The 26,812-nt window shown below is 51.6% G+C and overlaps 1 protein-coding gene across 7 annotated transcripts in view; it reads left to right on the forward strand.

Moving 5' to 3' along the window:
* The window catches only part of Arhgef2 (Rho/Rac guanine nucleotide exchange factor 2), a 58,570-nt gene that overhangs the window by 21,783 nt on the left and 9,975 nt on the right, over window positions 1-26,812 (forward strand). For 4 of the 7 annotated variants that reach the window (XM_023713565.1, XM_023713566.1, XM_023713568.1 and 1 more), the window contains 15 exons: window positions 1,546-1,663; window positions 2,282-2,321; window positions 3,486-3,579; window positions 16,723-16,867; window positions 18,912-18,979; window positions 19,278-19,341; window positions 19,929-20,058; window positions 20,255-20,364; window positions 20,514-20,660; window positions 21,360-21,610; window positions 21,782-21,907; window positions 22,684-22,801; window positions 23,291-23,539; window positions 25,633-25,709; window positions 26,067-26,236. In XM_023713565.1, coding sequence (XP_023569333.1) covers window positions 1,546-1,663; window positions 2,282-2,321; window positions 3,486-3,579; window positions 16,723-16,867; window positions 18,912-18,979; window positions 19,278-19,341; window positions 19,929-20,058; window positions 20,255-20,364; window positions 20,514-20,660; window positions 21,360-21,610; window positions 21,782-21,907; window positions 22,684-22,801; window positions 23,291-23,539; window positions 25,633-25,709; window positions 26,067-26,236 — 1,907 coding nt within the window. Of the gene's footprint in view, window positions 1-1,545; window positions 1,664-2,281; window positions 2,322-3,485; window positions 3,580-7,270; window positions 7,288-8,745; window positions 8,956-9,149; window positions 9,237-16,722; window positions 16,868-18,911; window positions 18,980-19,277; window positions 19,342-19,928; window positions 20,059-20,254; window positions 20,365-20,513; window positions 20,661-21,359; window positions 21,611-21,781; window positions 21,908-22,683; window positions 22,802-23,290; window positions 23,540-25,632; window positions 25,710-26,066; window positions 26,237-26,812 lie in introns of those variants that run through there. The other 3 variants (XM_023713571.1, XM_004629749.3, XM_023713569.1) reach the window with 3 other exon arrangements.

Raw genomic sequence — 26,812 nt, forward strand, 5'->3', positions numbered from 1 at the left:
TTCTTTCTTTAGAAGAGGGTTTCACTAAATTCCCTAGGCTACGATCAAACCAGTGATCCTCTTGCCTTAGCCTCCCAGAGTGTTGGTATCACAGATGTGTGCCACCACACCCAGCTAATCTTTTGTGTCTTGATTCTTCCACTCTACATTATGTTTATAAGACACATCCATATTGTTAAGTGAGATATGGCTTGTCCATTTTTTATTGTTGAGTAGTATTTTAATGTATAATATATTACAGATTCTTTATTTAGCCTACTAAAGAGGAACGTCTGGGTTATTTGCTAAAATCTCTATGGTACAGATTATTTGACATGTGCTAAAAAAATTTTCCTGGGACTGGGGAGATGGTTCAGTAGAAAAAGTGCTTCTCTGGCAAGTGCAAGGGTCTGAGTTCATTCCCTGGTTCTGAAAAAAAAAAAAAAAAAAGAAAGAAAGAGAAGAGAAAAAATTTTCCTTATGCCCTAATGTGTGGCCATTTTTTGTAATGCTCCATGCATATTTTTTTAAAAGAGAATTTTAAAAAGTACAAAAACGTTGGAAATTATACAAAATTTCACTAAACAAAATGATATGAATTTAACAATAGTTGTTATATTGTATGCTACTGTTCAACTTAGTTGTTCAGATTACCAGATATAAACATGTGAAATTGGTCAAAAAAATTAAAAAGATTGGGGCTGGGGAGATGTCTCAGTAGGATAAGCGCTTGACTGGCAAACGCAAGGATCTGAGTTCAATCCCCGGTTCCACAAAAAAAAAAAAAATAATAATTAATTAATTAATTAAAAAAATTAAAAAGATTTAAGCACTAACCATTCCTTTCAATAGACCGGTAGCAATCAAGCTATCCTGTGTATATACTTTGCTTTGTTTCTTCCTTTCTCTCTTTTCTCCTTTCCTTCATCCCAGTTGTTCCTTCCATGCATATTTGAGGAAAACAACAACAACAAAAAAGCTTCTCTGAAGCTTGGACACAGTTTATGAATGTTTTTACTCCCTGTAATCTTAAATCTAGACTGCCTCAGTTTAGTACATTACTTGCCTGGCTGCTACACATTGAGTTTATGATCTCTGGAAATCATTCAGAATGAATATTTTCTAAGGTATTTTCTATAGAAAGCCTGTTATACTGTGTATATACATATCAAAATATCACACTATACTCCCATGACTATGTAAATTACTATGTATAAATTTAAAAATACTGGGGCAGGGGAGATGGCTCAGTAGAATAAGCACTTCCCTGGCAAGCACAAGGGTGTGAGTACAATCCCTGGTTCCAAAAATAAATAAATAAATAAATATAAATTTAAAAATACTTTAAAAGGGGGGAAAAGCCCATGTTTACTGCAGCAGAGCCATGGTCTGAGAACAGGAATGGCTCCCCAGCTATTGCAAGTAGAATATCGTAGATGTGTGGGGAGTGGAGAGGGACGGAAGGTCTGGACATGAAGAACAGCCAAGCGTTGGCCAAGAGGGGACTGTGGGTGGAGGAAGGCGGATGAGGAAGACCTCTGCATGAGGACTCTTGCATAATTTTAGGGCCTGGGCTCCGACCATCCATCTGCAGACTCCCTGGACCACGCGACTACTCACATGCTTTGCAAGTCTGTATCTATGAGTGGCATCAACTGCCTCCTGGACTACTCGGATCCAGAAGGTGAGAAAAAGAAGGAAGCAAAGCAGTGGAGCCCCTTCTCTAGTCCTCTTTAGCTCTGATCCTTAGAACCAACTGTTTAGGGTCCACACCACGTACTCCTGGAGGCCCCAAAATGTCCTGGTTCAAATGAGACCTTGATTTAGGACTCTGGCTTTCCCCCGTCACTGAGGGGGTCATAGGACACAATGAATTCCTCCAGCTTTCTCTGTCACTAGAGGTGGAGGATCATTCCCTCTCAAGATAGAGACAGCTCAGTGGCACAAGTGCCTGCTTGTCAAGCTCAAGGTCCTGAGTTTGATCCCTGGAACCAAAAACAAAAAAACAAAAAAACACAGCATTGCAAGTTCAGTGTGAAACCTCAGCCCAGCCCAGGCACCTGAGACATAGCCAAAGCATTAGGCTTCCACCTCACAGAACCCTGGTCCCAAGTTCTTCAGCTCTGCTTGGCTTAGACCCCGCCCTTTGTCCCTGCTCCCTAGCACCCGCCCTCAGGAATGGCGTCACAGGCACCTGCAGCCTGGGAACCTGATCCAGGTGGAGGGGGTTGGGGAGTCAGCCCTGGGCGCCTTTGTCTGGCTTTAGCTAGCCCTGGACACTTCTCTTCTTTTGTATTGGCAGGGAATTTGTCCCAGACCTCTGCCACTGACCTCAGCACTCGGTGAGTTTGGGAGACTAAAATCCCTTCAAAGGTACAGATGGGGGAGGAGCGATAGGGCTGGGCGACCGATTTTGCAGCCTCAAGGGTCTCTCTGCTTCCTGATAAAGTTTCCCTTAATATTTCTGATTAAAGATCTCCAAGTAGCTTCCAGTCTGAGCTGCTCAGAATTTACGCTCTTCCTGAGCTTTGAGATAGCCCCAAGGGATGGGGCGTGAAACTAGGGAAAGAAAGGCTGGCAGTGTCAGTGACACTGGAGAACCGGTGCTGTGCCGCTCACTGTTCGGAGTGACACAGTAATGAGTGATGAGCGGCAGTGAACCTACCTGTAGGACAGTCTTGGTTGGGCTCCGAATGGCTGAGATACTTGGCCAGTGGATAGCAGTCCTAGGCAAGCGATGTCAGGGCTATAGAGCTTCCAGAAAGGGCAGGGCCTGGAGGTGTAGTTCAGGAATCAGAAGAGAGGCCAGATCTTCCTAACCATGTAAACAAGCATGCAAGATCAGCACCTGTTTATTTGGCTCCTGTGGCTGAAGCCTGGCAATACCGGTAATACTTACAGCATTGCTGTGTGACCAAGTAGTGGGCCCTTTAAGATAACAGGCTCTGATTTGTGGTCCTGAATTTCTCCAGCTGACACATCTTCCTGGCTCTAGATTTGGGATTAGCTCATGGGATGGGGCTGATGAAATCCCAGGAAATTCAGTCCTTACTGGCGTTAGGCCCAGAGGCCCTTTCCAAACAGCAGAGGGTCGCACACAGGGCTCTTGTTCTGAGAGGGGAAAATGCCCCCCTGGAGGGACCTCACCCAGTTACACTTCCGTTGGGGGAGTAGGGAGAGAGGAGATTGGGCCCTCTGGTCCAGTCCATTCCCATCCAGAGCCAGGGTGCCTGGCTTAGGTAGGAGGGCGAGTCTGCATGGATCTGGGAGGAGCTTGGAGTTTTCTTTATAAGTAAAGGGGCTTGGAAAACTGAAGTGTCCACATCCAGACCTTAGAAGGTGCAGGTTGTTTTTCTTTCCATCCTTCTTCCCTCAGAGCCTGTCTTCATAAATCTATTCCCTGTCTGCCGAGCAGGACATCTTTGCCCACCATCTCCCCAGAAACAGTCTTTTCTTCTTTTCCAGCTCTGTCTCCATCTCCTTACCTCTTTTTTCACTCTCTGCAGCTGCAGCCAGCTGGAAGGGGGCTCAGGCACCTGGGCAGGCTCCTCCCTGCGACGGACCTTCAGCTTCCTCCTGGGCATGACCGGCAAGGCCAAGGTACGAGTAGATGCGGGGGAGCAGGAGGCCCAGATCCTTCCCAGTTCCTTTCTTCTAAATCCCATCATGCTGCCCTTCCCTAACTCTCCCCATCAGAGACGCAGGCCAGTGACTCCGACTTTAAGAGAACACATGCCATCGCTCTCATCCTGTATCTGTGCCCCAGTAAATCACCTTTTCTCTGCTTTCCTGTGTCTTCAGTTTAGCAACCAGCTGTGAACAGCTGGAAGAGGAAAAGGACAAGGAGTCTCAGAAGCGAGGAATGACCAAGTCCTCCCTCACTTTAGGCTTCATGTAGCTAAGAGGTAGGCAACAGGAATCGTACCTATCAGGCATAATAATTATAGTAATGCTTTCTTCTTCATGGAATATTAGAGTTTGCAAAATGCTTTTACACTCATAATTTTATGGGTGGATACAGCAGCTGAAGGTGTTGAAATAAGCCCGTAGGCACTGTAAAAGCTAGGAAAGTATATGATTATAAAGCACATGCACACAGTACATGTGTGGTGTGTGCATTCTGATCCCAGGGAGTGCAGGCACACTGCTCTTTTCCTTGTCACCAACCCTTGGCTCTGGTGAAACCAGCAGCTCTGCCTGCAGCTTGAATTCATTTCCACTTACTTTATTTACAGACAGAATGAGCCATCCCCCTTTTCCTCTAATAGTTTCCCCAAGTACGCATGTGCTTTCTAACTGGGCAGCTTCTGAGCACTAAGGGAAACGCTACAGAAGATACTGTCCTCTTCATCTTAAGAGCCATAAGAACCCCCTCCCCCCACAAGTGAGGTCCCCAAACCCTCTGGGCTTTCTTCAGGGCCAGCCTGAGCCCAGATTCCCTCTCTCTGGGTGGGTTGGAAGCAAGGCTTGTTATTGGCACCTTCTCACGCAGGCCATGGGTGAAGGGCAGAGGCAGGAGACAGGGCTGTCTCAGGAGAGCAGTTGGAGAATCTTAGGAAGCTGGACCTGGGGGAAGGAATTAGGGCAGGAAGGATTCTCTTCTCTTCTGGGAAGCAGAGATCCCTAGAAAACAAAGCAAACCCTTTGGAGTCAGAGTCCTTTCTGCCCATAGACACTGTCAGCTGGGGAGGGGGCGTCTGCTGGAAGAAGTGTCCTCTTTTCTGAAGTGGAAATGCTAGAGAAAGTTGCTACTGCCCAGAGGACATTCACATCAGTCTGCTTGCTCACCCCTGGCCTTGTTAACAGACCGGGGGGGGGGGGGGGGGGGGTTAACTGACCTAGCCCAGGGGAACTCAGGCAGAGATATAGCGCCCACACAGTGCCAGGAAAGAGCCAGAGCAAGTCAGTGCAAGCAGTGCAGCGAGTGGGCCCTTCCTTAGCAGGGCCGAGGTCCTGGCTTCCAGTTTCCCTCTCTGCCACTCCCTGGCCCACCCTCCCTTCACCCTTACCCTCACCCTCACCCTCACCCTCACCCTCACCCTCTCCCTCACGGATGTAGCTGCCCACTTCACTTACTCTCTCCTGACCCTGTGGCTGGCAGGTAAACACCAGGGTGGGGCTGGCGGGAAGCTCGGTCAGGCAGCAAGAGAAGGAAGTGCCTCATTCCTTCCCACTAGACCAGCATCACACACTTGGCAAAATGCTTTCCCAGAGGTCATCTCATTTAATTCTTATAACAAGTCAGGCAAAGATAAGTACTTTAATCTCCAGCTTATAGACAAGATAACATACACGCTCCAGCCACCACTCAGGCCATCCCTCCTCTTCCCACCAGCTCCTGCTGGGTGTCTCTGATGGCAGTTATACCTCAATGACCCCTCCCAGAATGGGCCAGGTCCAGAGTAAGAAGAAATGCACATCTCTGCTGGACAGTGCACAGCCAGGGTTCTGGCAATGCTGGGGCTGTTGTTGCTTACTGCCAAGCCTTTGGCAATCAGGTCCTTCCCTGGAACTTCCTCTCTAACCTTGAACAAAATTTTTTCCCTCCCTCTCCCAGAGGTGGAGAGGGGGGCAAAAAAAAAATCCCCTATACTGTGGGGATTGAGTGCAGGGCCTTGTGCATGCCAGACAAGCACTCTACCACTGAGCTACATCCCCAGTGAGCCCTCTGACCCTGAAATGGGAGGATCATACTGTCAAGTTAAAAGGACTAAAGAAGGTGGTAGCCACTTTTAGTTTCTGGAAGACATTGTTGTTTATGTGAATATTAAAATAATTTCTGAAAATATGGAAGATATTACTGGGTAGGAGAGAAAGATAAACATATAGACCCTGTACTAAAAAAAAAAAAAAAAAAAAAGAGAGAGTGAAGAGGAATCACCAAGGAGAGAAAAGTGTTCACTGTTCAGAGGTGCAGAAGCTGTAATCTGAGTCAAGCTTGGCTCACTAAATACAGGTGTTTTGGGCTGGTGAGATGGCTCAGTGGTCTAAAGCACCTACTTAGAACAAGCTAAGCTAAGCAAAAGCAGAGATCGACCGCAGTTCAATCCCCAGCACCACATGCCAGCCAGACCCGCCCCCTGGTGGGCTGAACTGGCCATACACACACTAAATAAATAAATAAAGTTATATTAAAAAAAAAAAAAAAAGTTCTAAAAATAAATAAATAAATAAATAAATAAATACAGGTGTTTTTATTTTCCTTTTTTTTTTTTTTCTTTTTTTATGGGATTGAACCGCAGGCCCTGTGCTTTGCTAAGCTTGTTCTAAGTAGGTGCTTTAGACCACTGAGCCATCTCACCATCCCCTAATACAGGTGGTTTTTTTTTTTTTTTTTTTTGCGGAACCAGGGATTGAACTCAGGCCCTTGCACTTGCCAGGGAAGCACTTATTCCACTGAGCCATCTCCCCGGCCCCTAATACAGGTGTTTTTAAAGGTAATCTTCTTTAGCTTCTCCCTCTTCCATTCTGTTTTTACGAATCTCTTAGAAGAACCACGAGGGCATAGGGTGAGGGGCAGCATAATGAACAATAGCTGGGATGGTCAGTGAACTAAAAAGTTTGGAGTAGGAGGCAGTAAGCAGGTTGGAGAGTAAAATACATTGTGTGTGTGTGTGGGTATTGGTGATTGAACCCAGGGCCAATGTACTGAGCTATATCCCCAGCCCTTTTTCTTTTCTTCTTCTTTTCATTTCTTTTCTTTTCTTTTCTTTTCTTCTTCTTCTTCTTCTTCTTCTTCTTCTTCTTCTTCTTCTTCTTCTTCTTCTTCTTCTTCTTTCTTTTTTCTTCTTCATGTTTTGTTTTGAGACAAGGTCTTGCTTAGCTGCCCAGGATGAGCTAGAACTTGTGATTCTCCTGCCTTAGCCTCCCAAAGCACAAGGACTATAGATGTATGCCACCATGCCTGACTTCCACTTCTTTCATAGAGATTCTGTGTTTTTTTTTTTTTTTGTTTTTTTGTTTTTTGGCAGTACTGGGGATTGAACTCAGGACCTTGCACTTGCCAGGCAAGCTCTTATTCTACTGAGCTATCTCCCCAGCAAGATCCTCTATGTATTTAAAAATCCCTCAGAGGCTGGGGTTCAAGAACTAGATTTATTGGGTAACCGGGTCGTATTGGGCCCTTTAAGATTCTACCCTCCACTTTCAGCACCCTCCACCTCAGGCCTACCGGAAAAGCTGAGGTCCCAGCTCAAACCTGGTCGCAGAGTCCCCAGTGGGTGGAGCCACAAGGACAGGCTCTGGCCTCTGCCTGCCTGTTTTTAAATTTAGTACATTCCTCAGCCTTGGCTGACCACAGAGGGGGAGGTAAGTCTGGTGTTCTGGAGCCAGGAACCTCAGGACTGTTGGTTTCGGAGAGCTTTCTGGCTTCTCCACAGGTCTCCCTTGCAGGTGCCAGCTTGAAAGAAGCAGCTTTGACCCTGGGAAAGTTCTTTCTGCTTCTAATTGTCCCTCTGGCCTGGAATGGACTTGGTTTATTTCCTCTCCCCTTTTTCGGGCATTTACTATATAAGGCTCTTAAACAGGAGAATAGGGTGAAGAAGGTGAAGTTGGAGTTGCTAGGTGGGAGGGGAGGCCGGAGGAGAAGCGTGGGGGTGGTGCTGGGGCTGAGGAGCCCAGCGGGCTCAGCCAGTGGTGAGGCAGTGGAGCCCAAAATAGAGGCAGAGGCTAAAATTGGCACCTACAAGAGTGCTGAGTTGGGCTCGAAACCTGCAGCCCATTGTGCTGCTGCGCCAGGGGCGGGGAGCTAGTGGACCTAGGTTACTCTCACCCACACCTTTTTGGACGTAGGCTTTGGTCCCAGCTCTCTCAGAGAAGTTAAGAGGCCCTTCCACTAAGCAGAAATGAAAAGCCATGTGACTGACTGCAGCTAGAGTCGAGGAGCAACTTTCCCAATAGCAGGATCGACAACTGTGAAGGTTGGCTCAGCATCCTAAAGGATCAAAGCCCCACCTCTACGGGGTTTTCTGAGGAGAGACCAGGCCGTGTCCTATGCGCTTCCTCCCAAAGGGCAGGCTGTTTTCTAGTTGCTGGTTCCTGCCTGGACTTGGAACATTAAGAACAGAGGTTAAACATCTGAAAGGACAGCCTTCCTCAGCTTCCTAGCTGACAGCAAAGGTGGCAAATCTGTCCTCCCTCTCCGCCCCCCGCCCCGTAGATGACAGAGGCGGAGCTAGGAGGAGGATGGGCAGAGGGCGGTCCGGAAGGGACCAGCGCGTGCTGGAGGGCTGTGGGAGAATTATCTCCTTGCCTATCCTTTACTTCTGGGAGCGAATCCTCTCCAGGAGACCTATCCCCAGCTTTCAGTTGGCTCTGTGTTGTCTCCTCTCTCGCCTCCCCTCCCCCAGTCGTAAAAGAGGTCTATCGTGGTCCGCTTTGATGGGCCCTCAAGGCCAGGAAGGAACTGGCCCCTGGCTCCCTGGAGAGCCCGGGCGGATGGAATCCTCCTCCGGCCCGCGGGTCTCAGAGACCGAAGTTGCATGGTGGGGGAGGGGAAGGATCGAGAAGGCCTGGGGTTTGGCAAGGCCCATGAGCCTGGGGACCGGTGGGATTTGGAAAAGCCGAACTAAGAGGTGGGTTGTGGGGGTTAGAGGACACCTCCAGGCGCTATCAGGGAAGCAGGCAGAGGGGCTCCTCAAGCCTGTCTTCATCTTTTTCCAAACTGCCCCAGCGCGAACCCTAGCGTCCCGCGCGCGCCGGCAACCACCCGCCCTCCGCTCCGCCTCCCCCCCCTTCCTGAGCCCGGGCGGGCGGGGGGAGGAGACTCGGGTTTGAGGAACTGGCGCTGGGTGCCGACAAGGGGAGTCAGACTTCCTGTCCCCGACACCAACGCGTGCGGCCGGACCCCTCCCCTCCCCCGCCACGCGGGACCCCTGGGTCCACACCGCGTGCCCGGGTTCCTCGCCTCGGATTATGTCTCGGATTGAGTCCCTCACGCGGGCGCGGATCGATCGGAGCAAAGAGCTGGCGAATAAGGTGGGCTCCGGGCCCCGCCCCTGCCCCGCACGCCCCTAGCCCCGCGGCTGCCGCGCGCCTCTTGTCTCCGCCCGCTTCCTGGGCGCGGAGCTCGGCTGGAGCCGAGGGAGCGGGATGGGGGGTGGGGACTGCGAGCCGCTGTGAGGGGGCTGGGGCGGACAGCGACCGGATCCGCGCGCGCTCGGTGCGGAGACCCTGGAGAGGCGGACCTGGGCTCTGGGCGGGTGCCTTGGATCCGGCCGGACCGGGTGTTTGGGGCCACTGGGAAGAAAGTTGTTCGGGTAAGGGACAGAGCGGGAGGTGTGCGCACCGGTCGGCGCGTGGAGCTAGCCGAACTCTGTGCCCGGGATCTGCATGCGGGGCTGCTCGCGGGTGCTCCCCCACCCCAGTCTCTGGTTCGGTGGGTCCCCCTTTGTCCCCGCCATCGGGTGGAGGGGCGGGAGGGGTGGTTTCCTAGCTTCCTCCCACCAGCACCATCACCCCTCCAAGACAAAAGTCAGCTCCTCCTCTCTGCGCAAATGGACTTTCCAGCTGTGATTCAGTTCTCCCCTCGGACGGGTGGGTGGCTAGGGGTCGGGACGGCCCGGGTTTACTTCCCTCAGGCTTCACGCTCAGGTGCTGAGAGCAGAGGTCTTTGTGTGACCAGGATCCGTTCTTCTGCCCGTGCTCTCTTGTGCCTGAACACTGGGTGATGATACCCACCCCCAGCGGCTCCTCTGGCTTCCCAGCTCCTAGAAAAACCCTCAGCTGACGGGACACTGTGTTCCTACCCTCCCCCGATTCAACTCTAGTTCTCCGCTCTTGTTGTGGACCCTCAACCTGTCATCCCGAGTCCACACACATCCCTTCTGACCTCCTGGATGGATACTCCTTTCCAGGCGTCCTTTATCACTGCCTTTGTATCTAGGCCCACAGCCTACTGTTGTGACCTCTCCCCACCCCAAACCCCCGGAAATGATGAGGCTGACTTGGGAGAGCTGGAGGGAGTGGTGCCGGCAGACAGCACCTCTTCTGGGGCACCCACCCCGAACTCATTCTCAGAAAGGCTGCCTTAATCTTCAGTGCTGGCTTTTCTCCCAGTCCAGTAAAGTGCTGTGTGCGGATCACAAGAGAACAGGACCATTTCGGAGCATTGTAGGGGACGGAGGCCCCCCCAACTTCACTCTAGCTACTACAGCCAGGGTGTTTGTCTTGAGAAGCTAAAATGGGTGTGGGTCCATCAAGGAGTGAGGGGATACAAGGAAGGAAGAGTCAGGACTTTCCTTAGCAGACTGAGGTTCTGCTAACCGGAAAGCAACCAGGGATTTGAGTAGTACCAAAGACAAACAGAGGCCTGGGGTCAGATGGCTGAAGTGTGGTGGGACAGCGGGGTGGCAGACAGGCTCTTCATCACGCCAGGCTAGGCTCCCAAAGTCTGTTTATTTTTTCAACCGTTTGAGCTGAGACCCTGGAGTAGAGCCAAAGGGGCGGGAGAAGCTTTTTGAAACCACGGAAATTTGGTTCCACCCTAAAAAGGAAAGCCACGGGGGAGCTGGTGGGGGGCAGACCCGGTGAAGGGGGTGTAGGGGAAGGTTTTGGAAAGGTAAATACTGGGGTTTTGTTTTTCATTAATGGGGAAGCTGGGAGGCCAGATACCTGGTTCCTCTGCCCTCTCACCCCCAAACCCCACACTCACACTGCAGCGCGTAGCACTAGGGATCCCGAAGACTCCTTTTCCTACTCTGGGCTGACCATTGGAGGGTGGGTTTGGGAATCTGGCTGGGGGTGAGAGTTGGGGGCCGCGTGGGTGGATCTGAACGGGCCAGAAGGCCATGGAGTGTGGTTGACAGTTTGGGCTGGTCGGAAGGGGAGGGCCACCTCCGGAAAGCTGTGGTTACAGAAGGGGGGAGTTGGTTCTTAGCCAACAAACCCTGGATCCCCTCTTTCCCTCCTCCCCCAAGCACACCAGCTGTCTCATTTCTTTTTATACTGTGGCGGGAAGTAGAGGGGGGCACTCCTGGAAATAAGATTATTTGAGGAAGATGGTCTCCCCAGCTACCATTTTGGGGGCTGGATTAGGGGTGAGTCTGGGTGTCCTCTGCGCTCCCCATCTTGCCTAGCCTTCAGACCTCTCATGGAAGGAGGAATTTAAGTATAACCTGCCCCTTTCTCCTTTCCACCCTCATAGGATCTTTCTGTGTAGGCCCCGCCCCCTGTGCTTCTTTTTTCCTTTCACTCCATTTCTGTTCTTCCCGCTGCCTTCATTTCTCCACCCCCTCTCTCCGCTCTACTTCCTACCTCCTCAAGCCCCGAACCTCACAGGTCCCCTTTCTCTCTTTACCCCCTGCTGTCCCTCCCTCCTTTCCCAAGCCTTAACTTTCATATCCCACAGAACAAAGGGTCTTTTTCTGCCTAGCAGGTGCCTGAGATCCAGGGATGGCTCTGGAGGTGCGGGTCTCCTTGGGATCCCTAGAACCCCAGCACTGGAGTGTGTGGTGGGCAGTTGGAGGCGAGTGAGGGGGGAAGACTCTTTGTTTGCTTTGAGCGCTGGAGCGGTGGCTGGCTTTGTGTAAAGAGATATAGTGGAGAAGGGCTGGGTGAGCCCAGGAGGGAGCTGAGAGCTGACAGTTTTAGAGGAGAGTTGAGAAACTGGGGGTCCTCTGCGAGCCTGAGGCTTATAGGGACACAGAAAAAGATTTTAGAAGTCATAAAAGCAATGGGCTGATAGGGTGGGGAGCAGCAGGGTTGGGGGAGGGAAGCTTAGGGATGTTACTGCCTGAGTACATGAGGGACACTTGCATGGTGCCCAAGAAAGGACCTGCTGGGGGCCAACACGGGAGTCATTGAGCAGATCTTAGTCTTCCTGCCTCTGGAACAGTGACTTTGGGGTCAGGAAGGAGACAGATCTAAATTGTAAATCCTATGTGTGCATGTCACTTGTGTGTATGTGTGTCGATCTGTCAGTCCCTGGATGTTCTGGGTTACTGGTTGGAACTATACTCATCAAAGTAGGGGACTCGTGCCCTCCGGACATGGGTAGTAGTTCCATTCTTCGCTTTTAGCCTGGAGTTTGAAGTATGCAGGAGCTGAGTGAGTGGATGGGCCAGGCTTTGGGAGCTGAGAAGAGAAATGGCTGTGAGGAGCTCCCTGGACCCTTCTGGGTTTGTTTGTGTCTCCTGGGGGGAGGGTGGGGGTGGGGCTGCAGGCAGCAGCTGCCCCCCTTGCCAACCCAGCCGGCCTGCCCTGTGCCAGGAGGGCAGGGAGTCCTGGCACAGCTATTGTTCACTTGCACAAATGCCCGTCTGTTTGCATGGCTCCCCCTCCCTTTCTCTCCGCTTGTCTCTCTCCTGGCCCGACAGGTGTGGCCGGGTGGGGGGCAGGCTAGGGTCCAGGGTGTTGAGTCTCAGGGTCTGTGGCCTGATTATATTTCCTGGCTCTCAGCACCCCTTTTCTGCTGCCCCATTGCCACCCCCATTGTGCCTTGTCTCATCATCATCATTAAGCAAGTGTTATTAAGTGCCTTTGTGTGTGCGATGATCTTCCTATGCTGTGGCTGGCTATGCCATTAATGTTTCCAGCCACCTTCTCTGAGTCTCCTGTCCTTTTCTAGGCCTGACTAAGACTGTTGCAAGTCTTCCTCCCAGTCTCAAAGTCAGGAACCCTCTCCCTCCACATTGCCCAGCCCTGGAGCTCGTCCCCTGTGACTCAGTGCTCCTCACAGCCAAGGACTGAGCTCCTGCTGAGCTCAGGCCACTCGAATCCCAGCAGACCCCTCCAGTACTCTCTGGTCCCCATAACAGGAGGGTTTGGACAGAGGGGTCCAGGGGAAGTGACAGCTGCCAGTTGCAGCTACAGTGCAAGTGCTCCTAAGTACCCTGTGATTCTCCAAGATCTTGGGGAGGACTTCTGCAGTGGAGAAACAGTCAGTGAGCGCAAAGGCCTGGCTCTGACAGCCCCGGGTTGTGGGGCAGAGGTCTCTTGCTCTAACTCACTAGTGAGGCTGTACAGTACACTGGGGGGCACAGGAAGCCAAAGTCCAGGCTGGGGCACTGCCTTGTCCTTCATGGCACAACTGTTTCCATCTCTCAGGCTGGAAAGCAAAGTGGAAAGAGGAGAGGAAACCATGTCCAATTTCAAACATCCCAGCCTTCAGCCATAAATAATGCCCTCCACCTCTGGCTTGTCTTTTCCCAGAGTGACCAAGAACTGGGATGAGAGTGGAGGGGGAGGGGTGTTGATTTTCTTTCTTTCTTCCTTTCTCTCTTCCTTCCTTTCTCTCTCTCTCTCTCTCTCTCTCTCTCTCTCTCTCTCTCTCTCTCTCTCTTCTCTTTTTTTTTTTCCTTTTTGAGACAGGGTTTCACTATGTATTTCAGGCTGGCCTTGAACTCACTTTGTAGCCTAGGTGGGCCTTGGACTCACAGTGATCCTCCTGCCTCACTCAGGCTCCTGAATGTGTGTATATTTTTTCTGACCTTCAGAGGAAACCTCTGTGTTCTAAACTTAAAGGAAGTGAGAAAAAAGGGCCAGGAACCCTTTTGGAACAGGGAAAGGGGAAGAGGCTAGAGGGCTTCATAAGAAATGAAGGGGGTCCCCAGAGCAGGGCCATAGAAGCTGGACAGCAGAGAACCTATGGGCACTAGGACTATGTACAGATTGGGCCATGGAGGTGAAGTTTGCCTGTTTGGGGATGTAAATGGAAATCAATGTGATTTTTGTTAAAAATACCTGGAAGAGAATAGGGCAGAGAAACCAGTTCACTCACTCCATCCCTGGTAAGCAGACCCCGTGTCCTTCCATCCTCAACGGCCTGAGCCCTGGGCGGGCACAGGCCACCTCAGGGACAATAGTGCTAGGCAGTGCCAGGGCCTCATGCTGCTGGGCAGTGCCCATGCTGGGATGTGCTGCTGCTGTAGCTGCTGCCCGCTGCTGGCCCACCTAGAGAGGGGGTCACTTCGAGAGAGGGTGAGTGTTGGGAGGTGGAGGAGGCAAGTTCCAGAGTCCCTGAGCTATCTATGGGGCATCCGTAGCAGGGAGAGGAAGGGCTACTAGACACCTCCTCTCTGGCTGCCCCAGCTCTTCGTTCCTCTGGCACTGCCATCAGGACGGGCTGGGCAGTTGAGTGTGAAGGCAGGAGTAGGGCAGGCAGAGGTCCATATAGAGAGGGAGGCTTGTGGACTCGCCGCCCTGGCACAGTAGCAGCGCTAGGGCAGAGCTACAGCACAGCAGTGACCTGGCCAGCCATGCTCTTTTTAATGCTGCATCCATGTTTGCTTCCTTTTAATTCAAATGTTATGCATGTTCAGACTTTCAGTGTGGGTCACAGAGAAGGCTGAGAGGACAGGAGGAGAGAGTAGACATGAGTGGGAAGAAGTTGGGCTTGGTCTTTGAAGTCCTACAAGGCGCTAATTTAGGGGTGACTTATGTTCTAAATATAATAAATCCGTTAATGAGCTGTATCTTAGGAGTAAGATGTATGGAGAGTAGACCCACAGGAGACTTTGCTAGTGATTCAAGCAAGTGGGTCCCAACACAGCAAAAGTAGCTCAAGCTCTGACAGGGCCCAGGGGAAAAGGAGAGGGAGCTGATGCAGAGGGAGAAACACAAGCAAAAGCAAGGCCAGCAGAAAAAAGACAGATGGAGGAGCAGAGGAGAGAGAGCCTGAGCTGAGAAGGAAGGGGCCATGGAGAGAAGACCAGGGGATAAGGAGAGCAGGAGGAAGGGAAGGGAGGAGAGAAAGTAGGTGTGCCGCTGCTGCCTATCGCTGCTGCCCATCGTGTGTGGGGTTGAGAGGCTGGATGGTGGAGCAGGAGTAGCCTCCAGGCCTGTACCCCATCAGGCTGAAGAGAGGCGGGAGAAGAGGATCTTGGCCACTAGGGTGGCCCGTGCCCTCTGCCCCTGTTTACTTGCCCTCCACACTTCCCCTTTCTGAGCCTGGCCTCCCTGCCCCCACCGCCTAGTCTACTGCCCCTGTGCCCATCTGCCGTCAGGACTGGTCTCATCAGGCTCGGGCTGAGGGGGGGAGTCACTGAGTTGGAATTCTGTGCCCAAGGCTTCTGCCAGCGTCAGTTTGCGGTTCATACATTTGGCCTCAGCATTTTGGATCCCATTTTTGACTTTTTTTTTCTCCCTCCCCTCCCCTCACTGTTCCACCCCTTCCCTTCCTTTCACAGTGCTGGGGATGGATGGAACCCAGGGCCTCACATAGGCCAGGCCAGCACTGTACCACTGTACCAGACTACATCCGCAGTCTGCCTGCCTACCTGCCTGCCAGGCTGGCTGGCTGGCTGGCTGGCTGGCTTTCTTTCTCTCTCTCTCTCTCTCTCTCTCTCTCTCTCTCTCTCTCTCTCTGTTTCTTTCTTTCTTTCTTTCTTTCATATTTTGTGCGAAGTCTCCCTATGCAGTTCAAACTCATAGTGATCTTCTTGTTTTCAGCCTCCCCAGCACTGGGGTTACAGGCATGTGCCACCATGCCCAGACTCCAGCCCTTTTCTTTTGCTTGAGACAGGACTGCATAGCTTGGCCTCAGCCTTGCAGCCCACCTGCCTTAGCTGGGCTTTCAGGGATGCAATACCACTCCTTACTGCTCTTTGGTATCTGAGAAGCTGAGAGCCCTTGAAGGGAGTGGTTAGCTGGTAGCAGTGCTTTCTCCTCCGAGAATGGAGAGATGAAACAGAGACCAGAGGTGAACACTGAGGAAAATTCTGGGATAGGTGGAATGAATGATATTCCATCTTCTCACCCATTCAGGCTTTTGGGGAAGCTCAGTGGCTTGAGGGACACAGGAGCTCAGGGAGAATGACCTGACTTGGAGGCCAGGAGGAGGCTGAAGAGAAAGCCAAGAGGGGAAAGGCCTGTCTTAGAGGTTGGAGGAGGGACACACAGTGATCCATCTCTGTGGAAGCCAGACCTGAAGGATGGATGGGAGGGTGTCAGAAAGGACTTCCTGAGATGGAGTGGTACACAGAGAAGCAGCGTCCAAGGAGCTCCCCTAGTTTTTGTCTTTGAACAAATAGTTTGAGAATGGTAAAAATTAGACTGCAGAGAAGTTTCCTACCCAGATGACCAAGCTGGCTGCCTGAGTTTCCTTCCTTAAAGGTCCCAGAGAGGAAGAGTGACCTGCCTAGGGCTGGTGAGGGATAAGCGGCCTCCCCAAGAGGGCCCCAGTAGGCCTTGACTGAGTGGGGGTGGAAGAGTTGGAGGTTTGGGATCATAACCTCCAGGTTAGGGGTGACCAGGAAAGCATCTGCCCCTCCTGTCAATCCAAGGGGATTTCCTACCCCCTCCCGCCACCTCCCCATGACTGCTGGGAGACAGCGGCTCCAACACCGGTTGTCATGGTTATGAGAAGAGCTAACTCCCATAGATTGGGAAAGCGCTGGTGAGCTGGCACCCTCTGCTGTGCCGCTCTCCCCTCCTCTCTGCGCATCTTCCCCCGGCACAGAAAGAGCGTACAGCAGCTCGGGGGCGACAGAGCTAGGGCTGGGAGGTGGAGTGAGGACGTGGAGATCTAGAGCCGGGGAGATGAGTGGCAACAGGAGGCAGCCCAGCCGCAGGGGCCAGGTAGGTCAGGGACTCAGAAGCCCTTGGCAACGAGGTGCCCCAAGGGCTGGCTACTCCAGGACAACTGCCTCTGGCACCTGCAGCAGGCCATGCTTTAGGGAGGGGTGCCTTTCTAGCCTTCCAGGCAGGTGCTTCTTTGCCTCTGTCCGCCTGCAACCTGTCTGTCCAGATGCCAGGCACCCTGGTATCGACCATCCTCACTTTCTGTCTGTCTTGTCCCTTCCACAGACCCGGGAAAAAGAAAGGATGAAGGAAGCCAAGGATGCCCGCTATACCAATGGGCACCTCTTCACCACCATCTCAGTGTCGGGCATGACCATGTGCTATGCCTGTAACAAGAGCATCACGGCCAAGGAAGCCCTCATCTGCCCAAGTAAGTGGTTTTGCCCCTGTCACTCAGATTTGCTGCCTGCCTACCCTAATTTGCCATCTGACCTTTCTGCCTGGGATCTGTAAGGGGAACTTTCCTCTGAGCCCCAGCTGGGTCTGAGGGCCAGGACCGGATGCTTGTGCCCTTGTTCCTCTTCCTTGCACAGACAGGGTGATGGCTCCTGGAGTATGGCACAGGCAGGTCTATCTGGCGATGTGGCAGAGGGATTCCTGGATGCCATCCTGTGCAGCTGTTACCCTGTGGGTATCTCCCTTGCTCCCAGAACAGCTGCAGAGAGTTATGAGAACTGATTGGAGAAGAAGCAGGAATGTGCAGGGAGGGGGTGATGCAGGACTGCAGGGAGCTGCCAGCCTCCAGCTGGCCCTGTCCATCTTCCTTGGCAGATCTGGATGTTCAGGACTTTAGGGTCTCTTGTCCCTTCCTATTGCCTGGGTGGGGTCTGGAATCTGTACTGTTTGAAGGAGAGGACAGAATTAGGAGTCTCCTCCCAAATTCTCAGCCTGACAAGACAGTGAGAAGGGAATACGGTAGAGGATGCATGTGTATTGTGAGGAAGGGCTAGAACTCAAGGCCTGCACTTTGGGAGCATAGCAGGGGATTCCCTCCTTCTCCATGAGACCTATGGAGGGGGCTTCCGCTCTGCCCTTCCCTCAGTTCCTCCTGATTTAAGAGCAAAGAGTTGCCTCTGCTTGGATTAGGATTGTGACTTTCCACTAATCAGAGGGATGAAAGCTCCAGCCTCAGATCCTTGTGGCACTGGGAGAAGAAACCCCCAGAAAGAACCATGGAGGCCTCCCTCCCTCCCTCTGACCTTTCTGCTCTATTTAGAGTTAGGACGAGGAGGGAACCCCAATCTAGATGCCTCTAGAGACCTAACGACATACCCAATCCGGAAGCTTGTTGCCAGGGGAACTGGGGAGGCAGGCAGGGCTATTTTGAGAGCAGGTGGAGAGCGGAGGTGATCAGAGACATTAGGTGTTGGGGGCAGCAGAAGGAGCTCCAGGGAGGTGGGGGCTGCTGCAGCCCACGCTCTGTCTGCCCCTCTGCCCCACCCTGTTGGCCTTGTATTTGTGGAAGTGAGCATGGTGCTGGGTATTGTGTGAAGGAGTTCGCAGTTTCCGGTGTGGTGTGGGGGAGGGGAAGCTGGGGCGGGCCAAGGGCTGAGGGCATGTTCAGGAAAGGACAGTGGTGGTGGCTTGGGCCTGTGCTTTGTAACAGATCCTTTTTCCTCTTCTCCCCTCCCCATGGCAAGGTGGGGCAGAGGAAGGGGGAGAAGCAGATGGAGTGTGGGAGCTGTGGGTTTGCCCTACACAGGGAACAGGGCTCCCCCAGCCTGGCAAGAAAAAGGCAGCCTACCTGGAGGCGGTGCACGGGGCTGGCAGGCTTGGCAGGGAAGGGCAGGGCCAGTCCGAGTCTCCCACTAGATCTGCCAGCCTTGGAACTAGGTAGGCCTAGACAGAGGTCACAGGCAGACATGTGGGGGGAAACAGGAGCATGGCCTTTGGATTCAGGCAGCCAGAGTTGAAACACCAGCTCCAAGCCAGCTGCTTGACCAAGGCAGGTGATTTTACTATCAGTATGAGGGTAGTTTAGTCATCCTGTGGGGCTGTGGGTCCAAGCAAACCAGAGCTCGGGGAATATCGACTCCTTTGCCCTAGCCCCACTCCAGCAGCCGCCTGCCAGCTTCTCTTCTGTGGGAGTCCTCTCTCCATCTGCCATCTCAGCCTCCTTCCTGCTTCTTGAGCTCATCCCTGGCAGCAGTCACTCTTCTCCCTCCAGTCCACTCCTCAGGCCCTTTGGTTCATGGCTGTGCACCCCTCCTGATTGCTTAATTTCCTTCCGTGTGCAGACCCCTCTCACTTCATTTCCTGCCCCAAGGAAGAGGGAGGTGAAGGAGAGGGGATGAAGCCTGGGAAGTGGGCGAGCATCTGAGGACTGTACGGCCAGGGGGTGTTGGGGGCCTGCATGGGTGTGTCCCTTCCTGTACCATCTGCCCTCCCTTCATCCTCTCTACCCCACCTCCCAGCCTGCAATGTGACTATCCACAACCGCTGTAAAGACACCCTGGCCAACTGTACCAAGGTCAAGCAGAAGGTGAGATGGCAGGGAGGGCAGAGGGCTGGGGGAGAGGGTAGTGAGTGTGCATTCCCTATGGCTTCTATCATTCCCTGTCCTGTGTACCTCAGCCCTTGCCTCACGCGTGGGGCTCCCCAGATCCTCAACCCTAAGTCCCAAGCCCTGGGCACAGCCACCTGATGCCCTTGACCACAGTGTTAGCTTTCTCCTGAGGTGCCAGCTGTCCACCTCCTGCCCCAGGCCCACAAGAGCAATACTTGGGTGACAGATCCTTGGGTGACAGCCCTTCTTGTGTCTCTTTTGCTCTGTCTCACAGCAACAGAAAGCCGCTCTGCTGAAGAACAACTCTGCCCTGCAGTCTGTTTCTCTCCGCAGTAAGAGTGAGTAGTGAGGCTTGGGCAGTCCCCTAAAACCTGGGACCCCTCAGGCTGTTCAGCCTATGGGCTCTGCTGCCCCCCTGAGGTCACTCCTGGGGACAGCATCTTCTCAAGTGGAAAGAGTGGGTTTAGAAGTAGGACAGGAGGGTCCCCACTGGGGATAAGCTGAGAAAGCTGAGCATCTGAGTGCAGCCACATCATCATCATCATCATCATCATCATCATCATCATCATTATCATTATTATTAATTGCAATCAATTTGGGGGCTTGTTGGTAGCAACTGTCTAGTGTCAGTACAGAGAGTACATCTCTGCTAACCATTGTTGGGTCACCCTGGATGGACCTTGGCCCCCTTCAGAGTGCTTATGGTGGGTTTTGGAAAGGAGATAAAATAAGAAAAGGTTCTTGGTGAGCAGCGCAGGATCGCAGGCATGAGGTAGCATCATCACCCTTGCCATCTTCCTTCCACTAAAGCGGGGATTAGGTGGGCGGCGGGGATGGCATGTGTCTAGGCGAGGAACCAGGGAGACAGGGTCTTGGGAAGGCACCAGAGTTTGATGTTCGCCTGCTTGGCTTCTTGCCCTGACAGCAACCACCCGTGAACGGCCTAGCTCTGCCATCTACCCCTCTGACAGCTTCCGGCAATCCCTCCTTGGCTCCCGGCGTGGCCGCTCCTCCTTGTCTTTAGCCAAGAGTGTTTCTACCACCAACATTGCTGGGTGAGCCTATCTAGAGATGAGGGAACCAGGCAGTGGAGAATGTGAGCCCAGGGCACTGAGAGGTTCTTTTGTGTCCCTGGAGTTCAGAACTGTAGACGGGGTGGAAGGAGAACATAGAGTGCCTGCCTGTGATTCCCTGTCTGGGCCAGGACCCCTGACCAATGAAGGTGATGCAGGCTGCCTCTGCTTCCTTCAGACATTTCAACGATGAATCTGCCCTGGGGCTGCGTCGGATCCTCTCTCAGTCCACAGACTCCCTCAACATGCGGAACCGAACCCTCTCAGTGGAATCTCTTATTGATGAAGGTAGGTATACTCTGGCCTAGGGGCAACTTGGGAATATGAAAGGGCTGACCACATGGGGTTGGTGAGGGCATCCTGGGAAGGGCCTCAGGAAGAGCTCAGGCCTCTGCAGAGAGAGTTTGGCTCTGAGGTGCTGCCCCACTGATGTCTAGGTGCAGAGGTGATCTACAATGAGCTGATGAGTGACTTTGAGATGGACGAGAAGGACTTCTCAGCCGATTCCTGGAGCCTGGCTGTGGACAGCAGCTTTCTACAGCAGCATAAAAAGGAGGTGATGAAGCAGCAGGATGTCATCTATGGTAAGCTGAGTCCACGTGGTCTTTCTCTTCCTCCACCAGGTCCTGCTGATGTGTCCTGCTTTCTGCCAGCCTCTGTCTCTTGAGGTCCTTTCCATCCCAACTCATTGGTCCCTACAACCCTGCCTGACATCACTTTGTCCCTAGTGCCCCCTCTGCTCTTTCTGTCTGGGCACCAAACTTTTTTTGCTACACCAGAGCTGTCTGCACTGACACTGGACAGTTGCTACCAACAAGCCCCCAGATGCATTATAATTAATAATAATAATAATAGTAATAAAGATGTGGCTGCACTCAGATGCTCAGCTTTCCCAGCTCATCTCCAAGGCTCCATCTTTATTCTTTTCCCCCCAGTCCTCTGTCTATACTTTGCCTCTTTCATGCCCAATTCTTCTGGGAGTGTAAGAAACCTAGACATGTAGAAAATACATGATTCTTACACTAAAATAGCTTATGGTTTGACATGACAAAGCATAAAGATTAAAAGCAAAGGGGCTGGGGAGATGGCTCAGTGGAATAAGCACTTGCCTGGCAAGCGCAAGGGCCTGAGTTCAATCCCGGTTCCACCAAAAAAAAAAAGCAAAGAACTAGAAAATTAAAATCACAACAATGCAGGTTTTTATCTAAAAGGAACCAGTTTAGAGCCCCACGAAGGTGGCCAAGCCAGAGAAGGCCAGGTGTCGTGTTGTTCCCACCCCACAGAGCTAATCCAGACTGAGCTGCACCATGTGAGGACGCTGAAGATCATGACGCGCCTCTTCCGCACGGGAATGCTAGAGGAGCTGCAGTTGGAGCCAGGAGTGGTCCAGGGCCTGTTCCCCTGTGTGGATGAGCTCAGTGACATCCATACACGCTTCCTCAGCCAGCTGTTGGAACGCAGGCGCCAGGCCTTGTGCCCTGGCAGTACCCGGAACTTTGTCATCCACCGCTTGGGTGACCTGCTCATCAGCCAGGTAGGAGAGGCAGGGCCCCTCAGTGATGTTCATAGCCGGCTGTGTATGCTGATGACTAGAGTGAGCTGGGCTTGACTGACCACACTCTGGAGACTGGAAGCTAGGGAGAGCCAGAGAGATAAGTATAGATTTTGGGGAAAGGTTGACCCATGCTTGTTCCCCTGACTTCAGTTTTCAGGTCCCAGTGCTGAGCAGATGCGGAAGACCTACTCAGAATTCTGCAGCCGCCATACCAAGGCCTTAAAGCTCTATAAGGAGCTATATGCCCGGGACAAACGCTTCCAGCAGTTCATCCGGGTGAGCAGATCTCCTAGGGATCTATGTTAAGGGCTCCTCTCACAGCCCAAACCCTGTAGCACCCCATAAGTGGTGTGCTGGTAAACACAAACGCCTGTGATCCCAGAGGCAAGAGAGTTGCAAGTTCAAGTCCATTCTGGGCAATTTAGCAACTTACCCTGCCTGCAAATATAAAAGCACCCAAGTGTGGTGACATGTGCCTGTGATCCTAGTACTCTGGGAAGCTGAGGCAAGAGGATTAAAAGTTTGAACCCAGCCCAGGCAACTTAGTGTCTTAGGAAAACATTTTCTCCAAACTGAAAAAGATGCTGGGAGTTATGACACAACTCTAATCCCAGCACTCAGGAGGCTGAGGCAGGAGGATTGGTGCAGGATTGCAGCCAGCCCAGTCTACATACATAGTGAGCTCAAGGCCAGCCTGAATTGCGTTGAGAGATCCTGTCTCAAGAAATACTGAAAAAAATTAAGTGGGCCAGAGATGTAGCTCAGTGTGAAGGTCCTAGGTTTAATCCCAATACCGCCCCCCTCCGGCACCCTGCCACCTGTGCACCCATTCACCCGTGGATCCTACACCCACCCCTCAGTGATAGAACAACGCATTGTGATGGTTTCCTCGCTTCTTACAATTGTGTAGCTTGATCGTCACTGCAGCCTGTAGTGGTGATGTCCACAGTTTGTGGATGTGGCTGCACAGGCCAGCGAAAGATGAGCAGCAGCACCAGGGCTTTCAGCTCCAGGCCTTTCTGCTGCCCTGAGCTCTCCCTCTTCTCTCCTAGAAAGTGACCCGCTCAGCTGTGCTGAAGCGGCACGGGGTCCAGGAGTGCATCCTGCTGGTGACCCAACGTATCACCAAATACCCAGTGCTTATCAGCCGGATCCTGCAGCATTCTCATGGTGAGGGGAGTGGGTGGGTGGGGCACAAGGCCACCTGGGCTTAGGGAAGGGGAAGGGATCAGGTGGGAAACTCTGGTGGTGTTGAAAGGTGGGATCAATCCTGCTGTCATTTAAGCCTCCATAACCAGCTGTCAGTCCATGAGCCCAGAAGGCTTCTTACCATCAGGGTCTTTGGAATCCACTCTCTTCATTGCCTTTAATAATGCAGTGTGTGGGGCCGGGGAGATGGCTCAGTGGAATAAGCGCTTCCCTGGCAAGCGCAAGGGCCTGAGTTCAATCCCCGCTTCCGTAAAAAAAATTAAAAAAAAAAAAAATAATAATGCAGTGTGTGGCAGTGATGGTGGCATCCCCATTAAAGGAAACAAGTTTTGAATTATTGCTGGGTTATTAAAGATAAAATAACTCTGAAAAAAAAAAAAAGACCCACTGGGAATTGGAGCTGGAAGGAAGCTGGCTGAGATATCACCAGTGCTGACTCTCTGGTGCCAGGGATGGAGGAGGAGCGCCAGGACCTGACAGCAGCCTTGGGGCTGGTGAAGGAGCTGCTGTCCAATGTAGACCAGGATGTGCACGAGCTGGAGAAAGGGGCCCGCCTGCAGGAGATCTACAACCGCATGGACCCTCGAGCCCAGGCTCCTGTGCCTGGCAAGGGCCCCTTTGGCCGAGAGGAGCTTTTACGGCGCAAGCTCATCCATGATGGCTGCTTGCTCTGGAAGACAGCGACAGGGCGCTTCAAAGGTCAGTGGCTTGCTTGGCAGTGGTCTTGAGTCGGATAGTGGGAGATGTGTCTGCCCTTTCACCTCTCTTTATGCAACCCTCCACCAAGGGCGAGACTGAGGGAGAGGAAAAGACACGGAGTCTGCCGCAGCAAAGCTGCTGGATAGTAGTAGATGTTTTATTTTTTTTATTTTTTATTTATTTTTGCGGTACCGGGGATTGAACTCCGGACTCTGAGCTTGCCAGGAGTAATAGATGTTTTAGATGTCACATTTCATATCCTGGACAGCACAGACTTCCTTATCAGCATGCGTTCATCTCTGTGATCCTGGCATGGCCAGAAAGCCACCAGTTTTAATGAAAACACAGAAACTTCCAGTCTAGAGGAGGGAATTAGAGTAGTTGATTTCCCCAACTGGGATTCCAGCCACCAGGGCAAGGTTGGAAGAGCTATATCGGGGATGAGGGTTATTTTCTGTGATTTGTCTGCAATGGCAGAGTCTTTTATGTCTAAATCAGGGCAAGAAAATAGCAGACCTTGCCTTTGGGAGTGAGGCTCAGGGGACAAAAGTAAACTGAACTGTGATTCCTGTGGCCAGAGCCATCCTGGGCCTCTGCACCCATGTCACAAAATCCTCACTGCCAGGACCTGGATATTGTCAGTCTTCAGCAGCCTCTTTCCTCCATCCCTTCCCTCCTTCCCATCCCTCCCACGCAGCAGCTAAGAATATAAAGCATGGGGGGTTAAAAATAGCAGGGATGGAGAGCTCTATTTCTGCAGCACTTGCAAAAGCCCTCCTCTTGTGTGTGCCCACAGTTCAGTGAGATCCCCAAGGGCAAAGGCTGAGTGTGCATTTTTCTTGACTTCAACATCCAAATTTTATAGAATGGACCTTTGCTTCTTCGTCTCTCAGTCATGGGGTTCAGGACCCCAAGACCTGAGGACCTGAGACCCTAAAGGGTAGAAAGGGAAGAGAGGAAGCGGGGCCTAGTAAGGTTAAGAAAATGGGACTATTCAAAGATGGACAGGTGAGGGCTGGCCGGCCCGGCCTTGGTTAGTGAAAGGAAATTAACTTTTCTCCATTCCTACCAAGCATATAGTGAGAGGTGGGACTACGGTCAGCTCAGGTGCCTAAAAAGACTACACTGGTTAGATGTCAGAGGCGGAACTTAGAGAAAACCCCCATGATTCACAAAAAGTCCAAACTCCTTGGGTTTGGTGGTGCAGACATGTAGTTTCAGCCACTGAGGAGCCTAAGGCAGCAGGGTCACAAGTTTAAGGCTTGGGTTACATAGTAAGAGCTTGTCTAAAAAAAAAAAAATCAATTGGGTAAGGAGTTTTCTCCAAAGATATTGAGGAAACTTGCATGGTCTCAACTAGTCCAAGAAGCTATTTTATCTGATAGCTTGTGGATCTTTGTTTTCCCGTGCATTTCTACACTGTAAAGGAGGAGGTGGTTCATATTTGTAATTCCAGCAGTTTAGGAAACTGTAGAAGGAGGATTTTAAGTTTAAAACCAGTTTGAGCAATTTAATGAAATCTTGTCTTAAAATAAATTTGTTTGTTTTTGGTGGAACCTGGGATTGAACTCAGGCCCTTGTACTTGCCAGGCAAGCGCTTATTCTACTGAGCCATCTCCCCGGCCCCTTAAAATAAAATTTGAAAAGAGGGTTAGCTCAGCAGTAGAGTGCTTGCCTAGCATTTGTATGTACGTGTGTGTCTCTCTGAGATGGTTTCACTATGTAGTTCAGGCTGGCCTTATATTCTCTGTGTAGCCCAGACTGGCCTTAAACTTGTAGTAATCCTCTTCCCTCAGCCTCTCGAGTGCTGGGATTGCAAGTATGCAACATTAAGCCTGGCTCTAGCATTTATGAAGTCTTGGGTTATATTGTTGGATCCTCAGTACTTCCCAACTACAGACACACACATACACACGAAAAATGAGGGGGTGGGAAGTCCACAGTGCTGGAGAAGGCAACAAGAGGGAAGAGAAAGCAGGTTAAGGAGAATCAGAAGTTTTATCTGATGGGTTTTATCTGGGCCTTGGGAAAGAGGGAAATAGCTGCGCAGGGCTCTGGTGCAGACCACGCTCTTGCCTCAATGTCCCTGACAGATGTGCTGATGCTGCTGATGACAGACGTGCTAGTGTTTCTCCAGGAGAAGGACCAGAAGTACATCTTTCCTGCCCTGGTGAGACCTTTGCTCTCTTTACTTACCACAGACAAGTATTTTGTTTGGGTCCTTTCCAAGCCCGAGAAGGCCCAGAGCCCTCCAGACTCAAAACAACTATTGTGGATGTGTCATGAAAAAGAATAGCTAATGGATATTGTTACCAAGCACACAAGGGAAGTCTGTTGTTAGCACCATCATCATTTTGTAAATAATCAAAGTAAAGCTTAAAGTTAAATAAGTTGTGTGGTATGACGTGTGTCTAGGTCCTTTCTGGCTGGTCTCTTGTGGAATGTCTTCAATCCTTCAGGCCTTCCAGGACTAAAGGCCCAAATCATGGATTCCGAGGCTCAATTCTTCCTTTCCCCTGACTGGCAGGACAAGCCATCAGTGGTGTCACTGCAGAATCTGATCGTACGGGACATTGCCAACCAGGAGAAAGGGATGTTTCTCATCAGCGCAGCCCCACCTGAGATGTATGAGGTTCACACAGCATCACGGGATGACCGTAGCACCTGGATCCGCGTCATTCAGCAGAGTGTGCGCATGTGAGTATGTGCCTGCTGCCGTCGTGTGCCTGTGGCCTTCAGGTACCTGAGGCAGGGAGTTCCAAGCTCAGGATTCCCCAGAAATAGGTCCCAGCGTTCAGTGGTGGGCTCAGAGACAATATGCCCAAGATAAGAAAGGCCACCTATGTCGTCATACAAAGTCACATTTTATGTACTGCAACCCCAGCTACCTTTCAAATGCAGCATCTGTGGACAAGCAGAAGAGTACTTAGAAGCTGTCATGCGGTTTCCTATCTATTGGCCACCAGGACAGTTTCAGCTGTGTTCAAATCTTGGTTTGCAAGCAGAGGGCATCATTTGGATCACATTGTACCTAACCTTTGTTTTCTGCAAATGATTGAAAGTGGGTAATGAAAGCACTAACACTATAGAGATGGTGAACAATCTCTTCCACAACTCAGTGTGATAGAGACAAGAAGAAAATTATTGGGCATCCTAGCAGAAGCAGTCAGCTGTGGATCTAACTGTAATAGGGAGGAAAGTCAGTAAATGACAGGCAAAATGTTAAAAGTGGTTGCTTTTGCTCTTTTTCTATTTTGGATTTTTTTTTTTTTT

This window comes from Octodon degus, unplaced genomic scaffold (assembly GCF_000260255.1).
Source record: "Octodon degus isolate 3935 unplaced genomic scaffold, OctDeg1.0 scaffold00032, whole genome shotgun sequence".
Classification (NCBI taxonomy): domain Eukaryota; kingdom Metazoa; phylum Chordata; class Mammalia; order Rodentia; family Octodontidae; genus Octodon; species Octodon degus.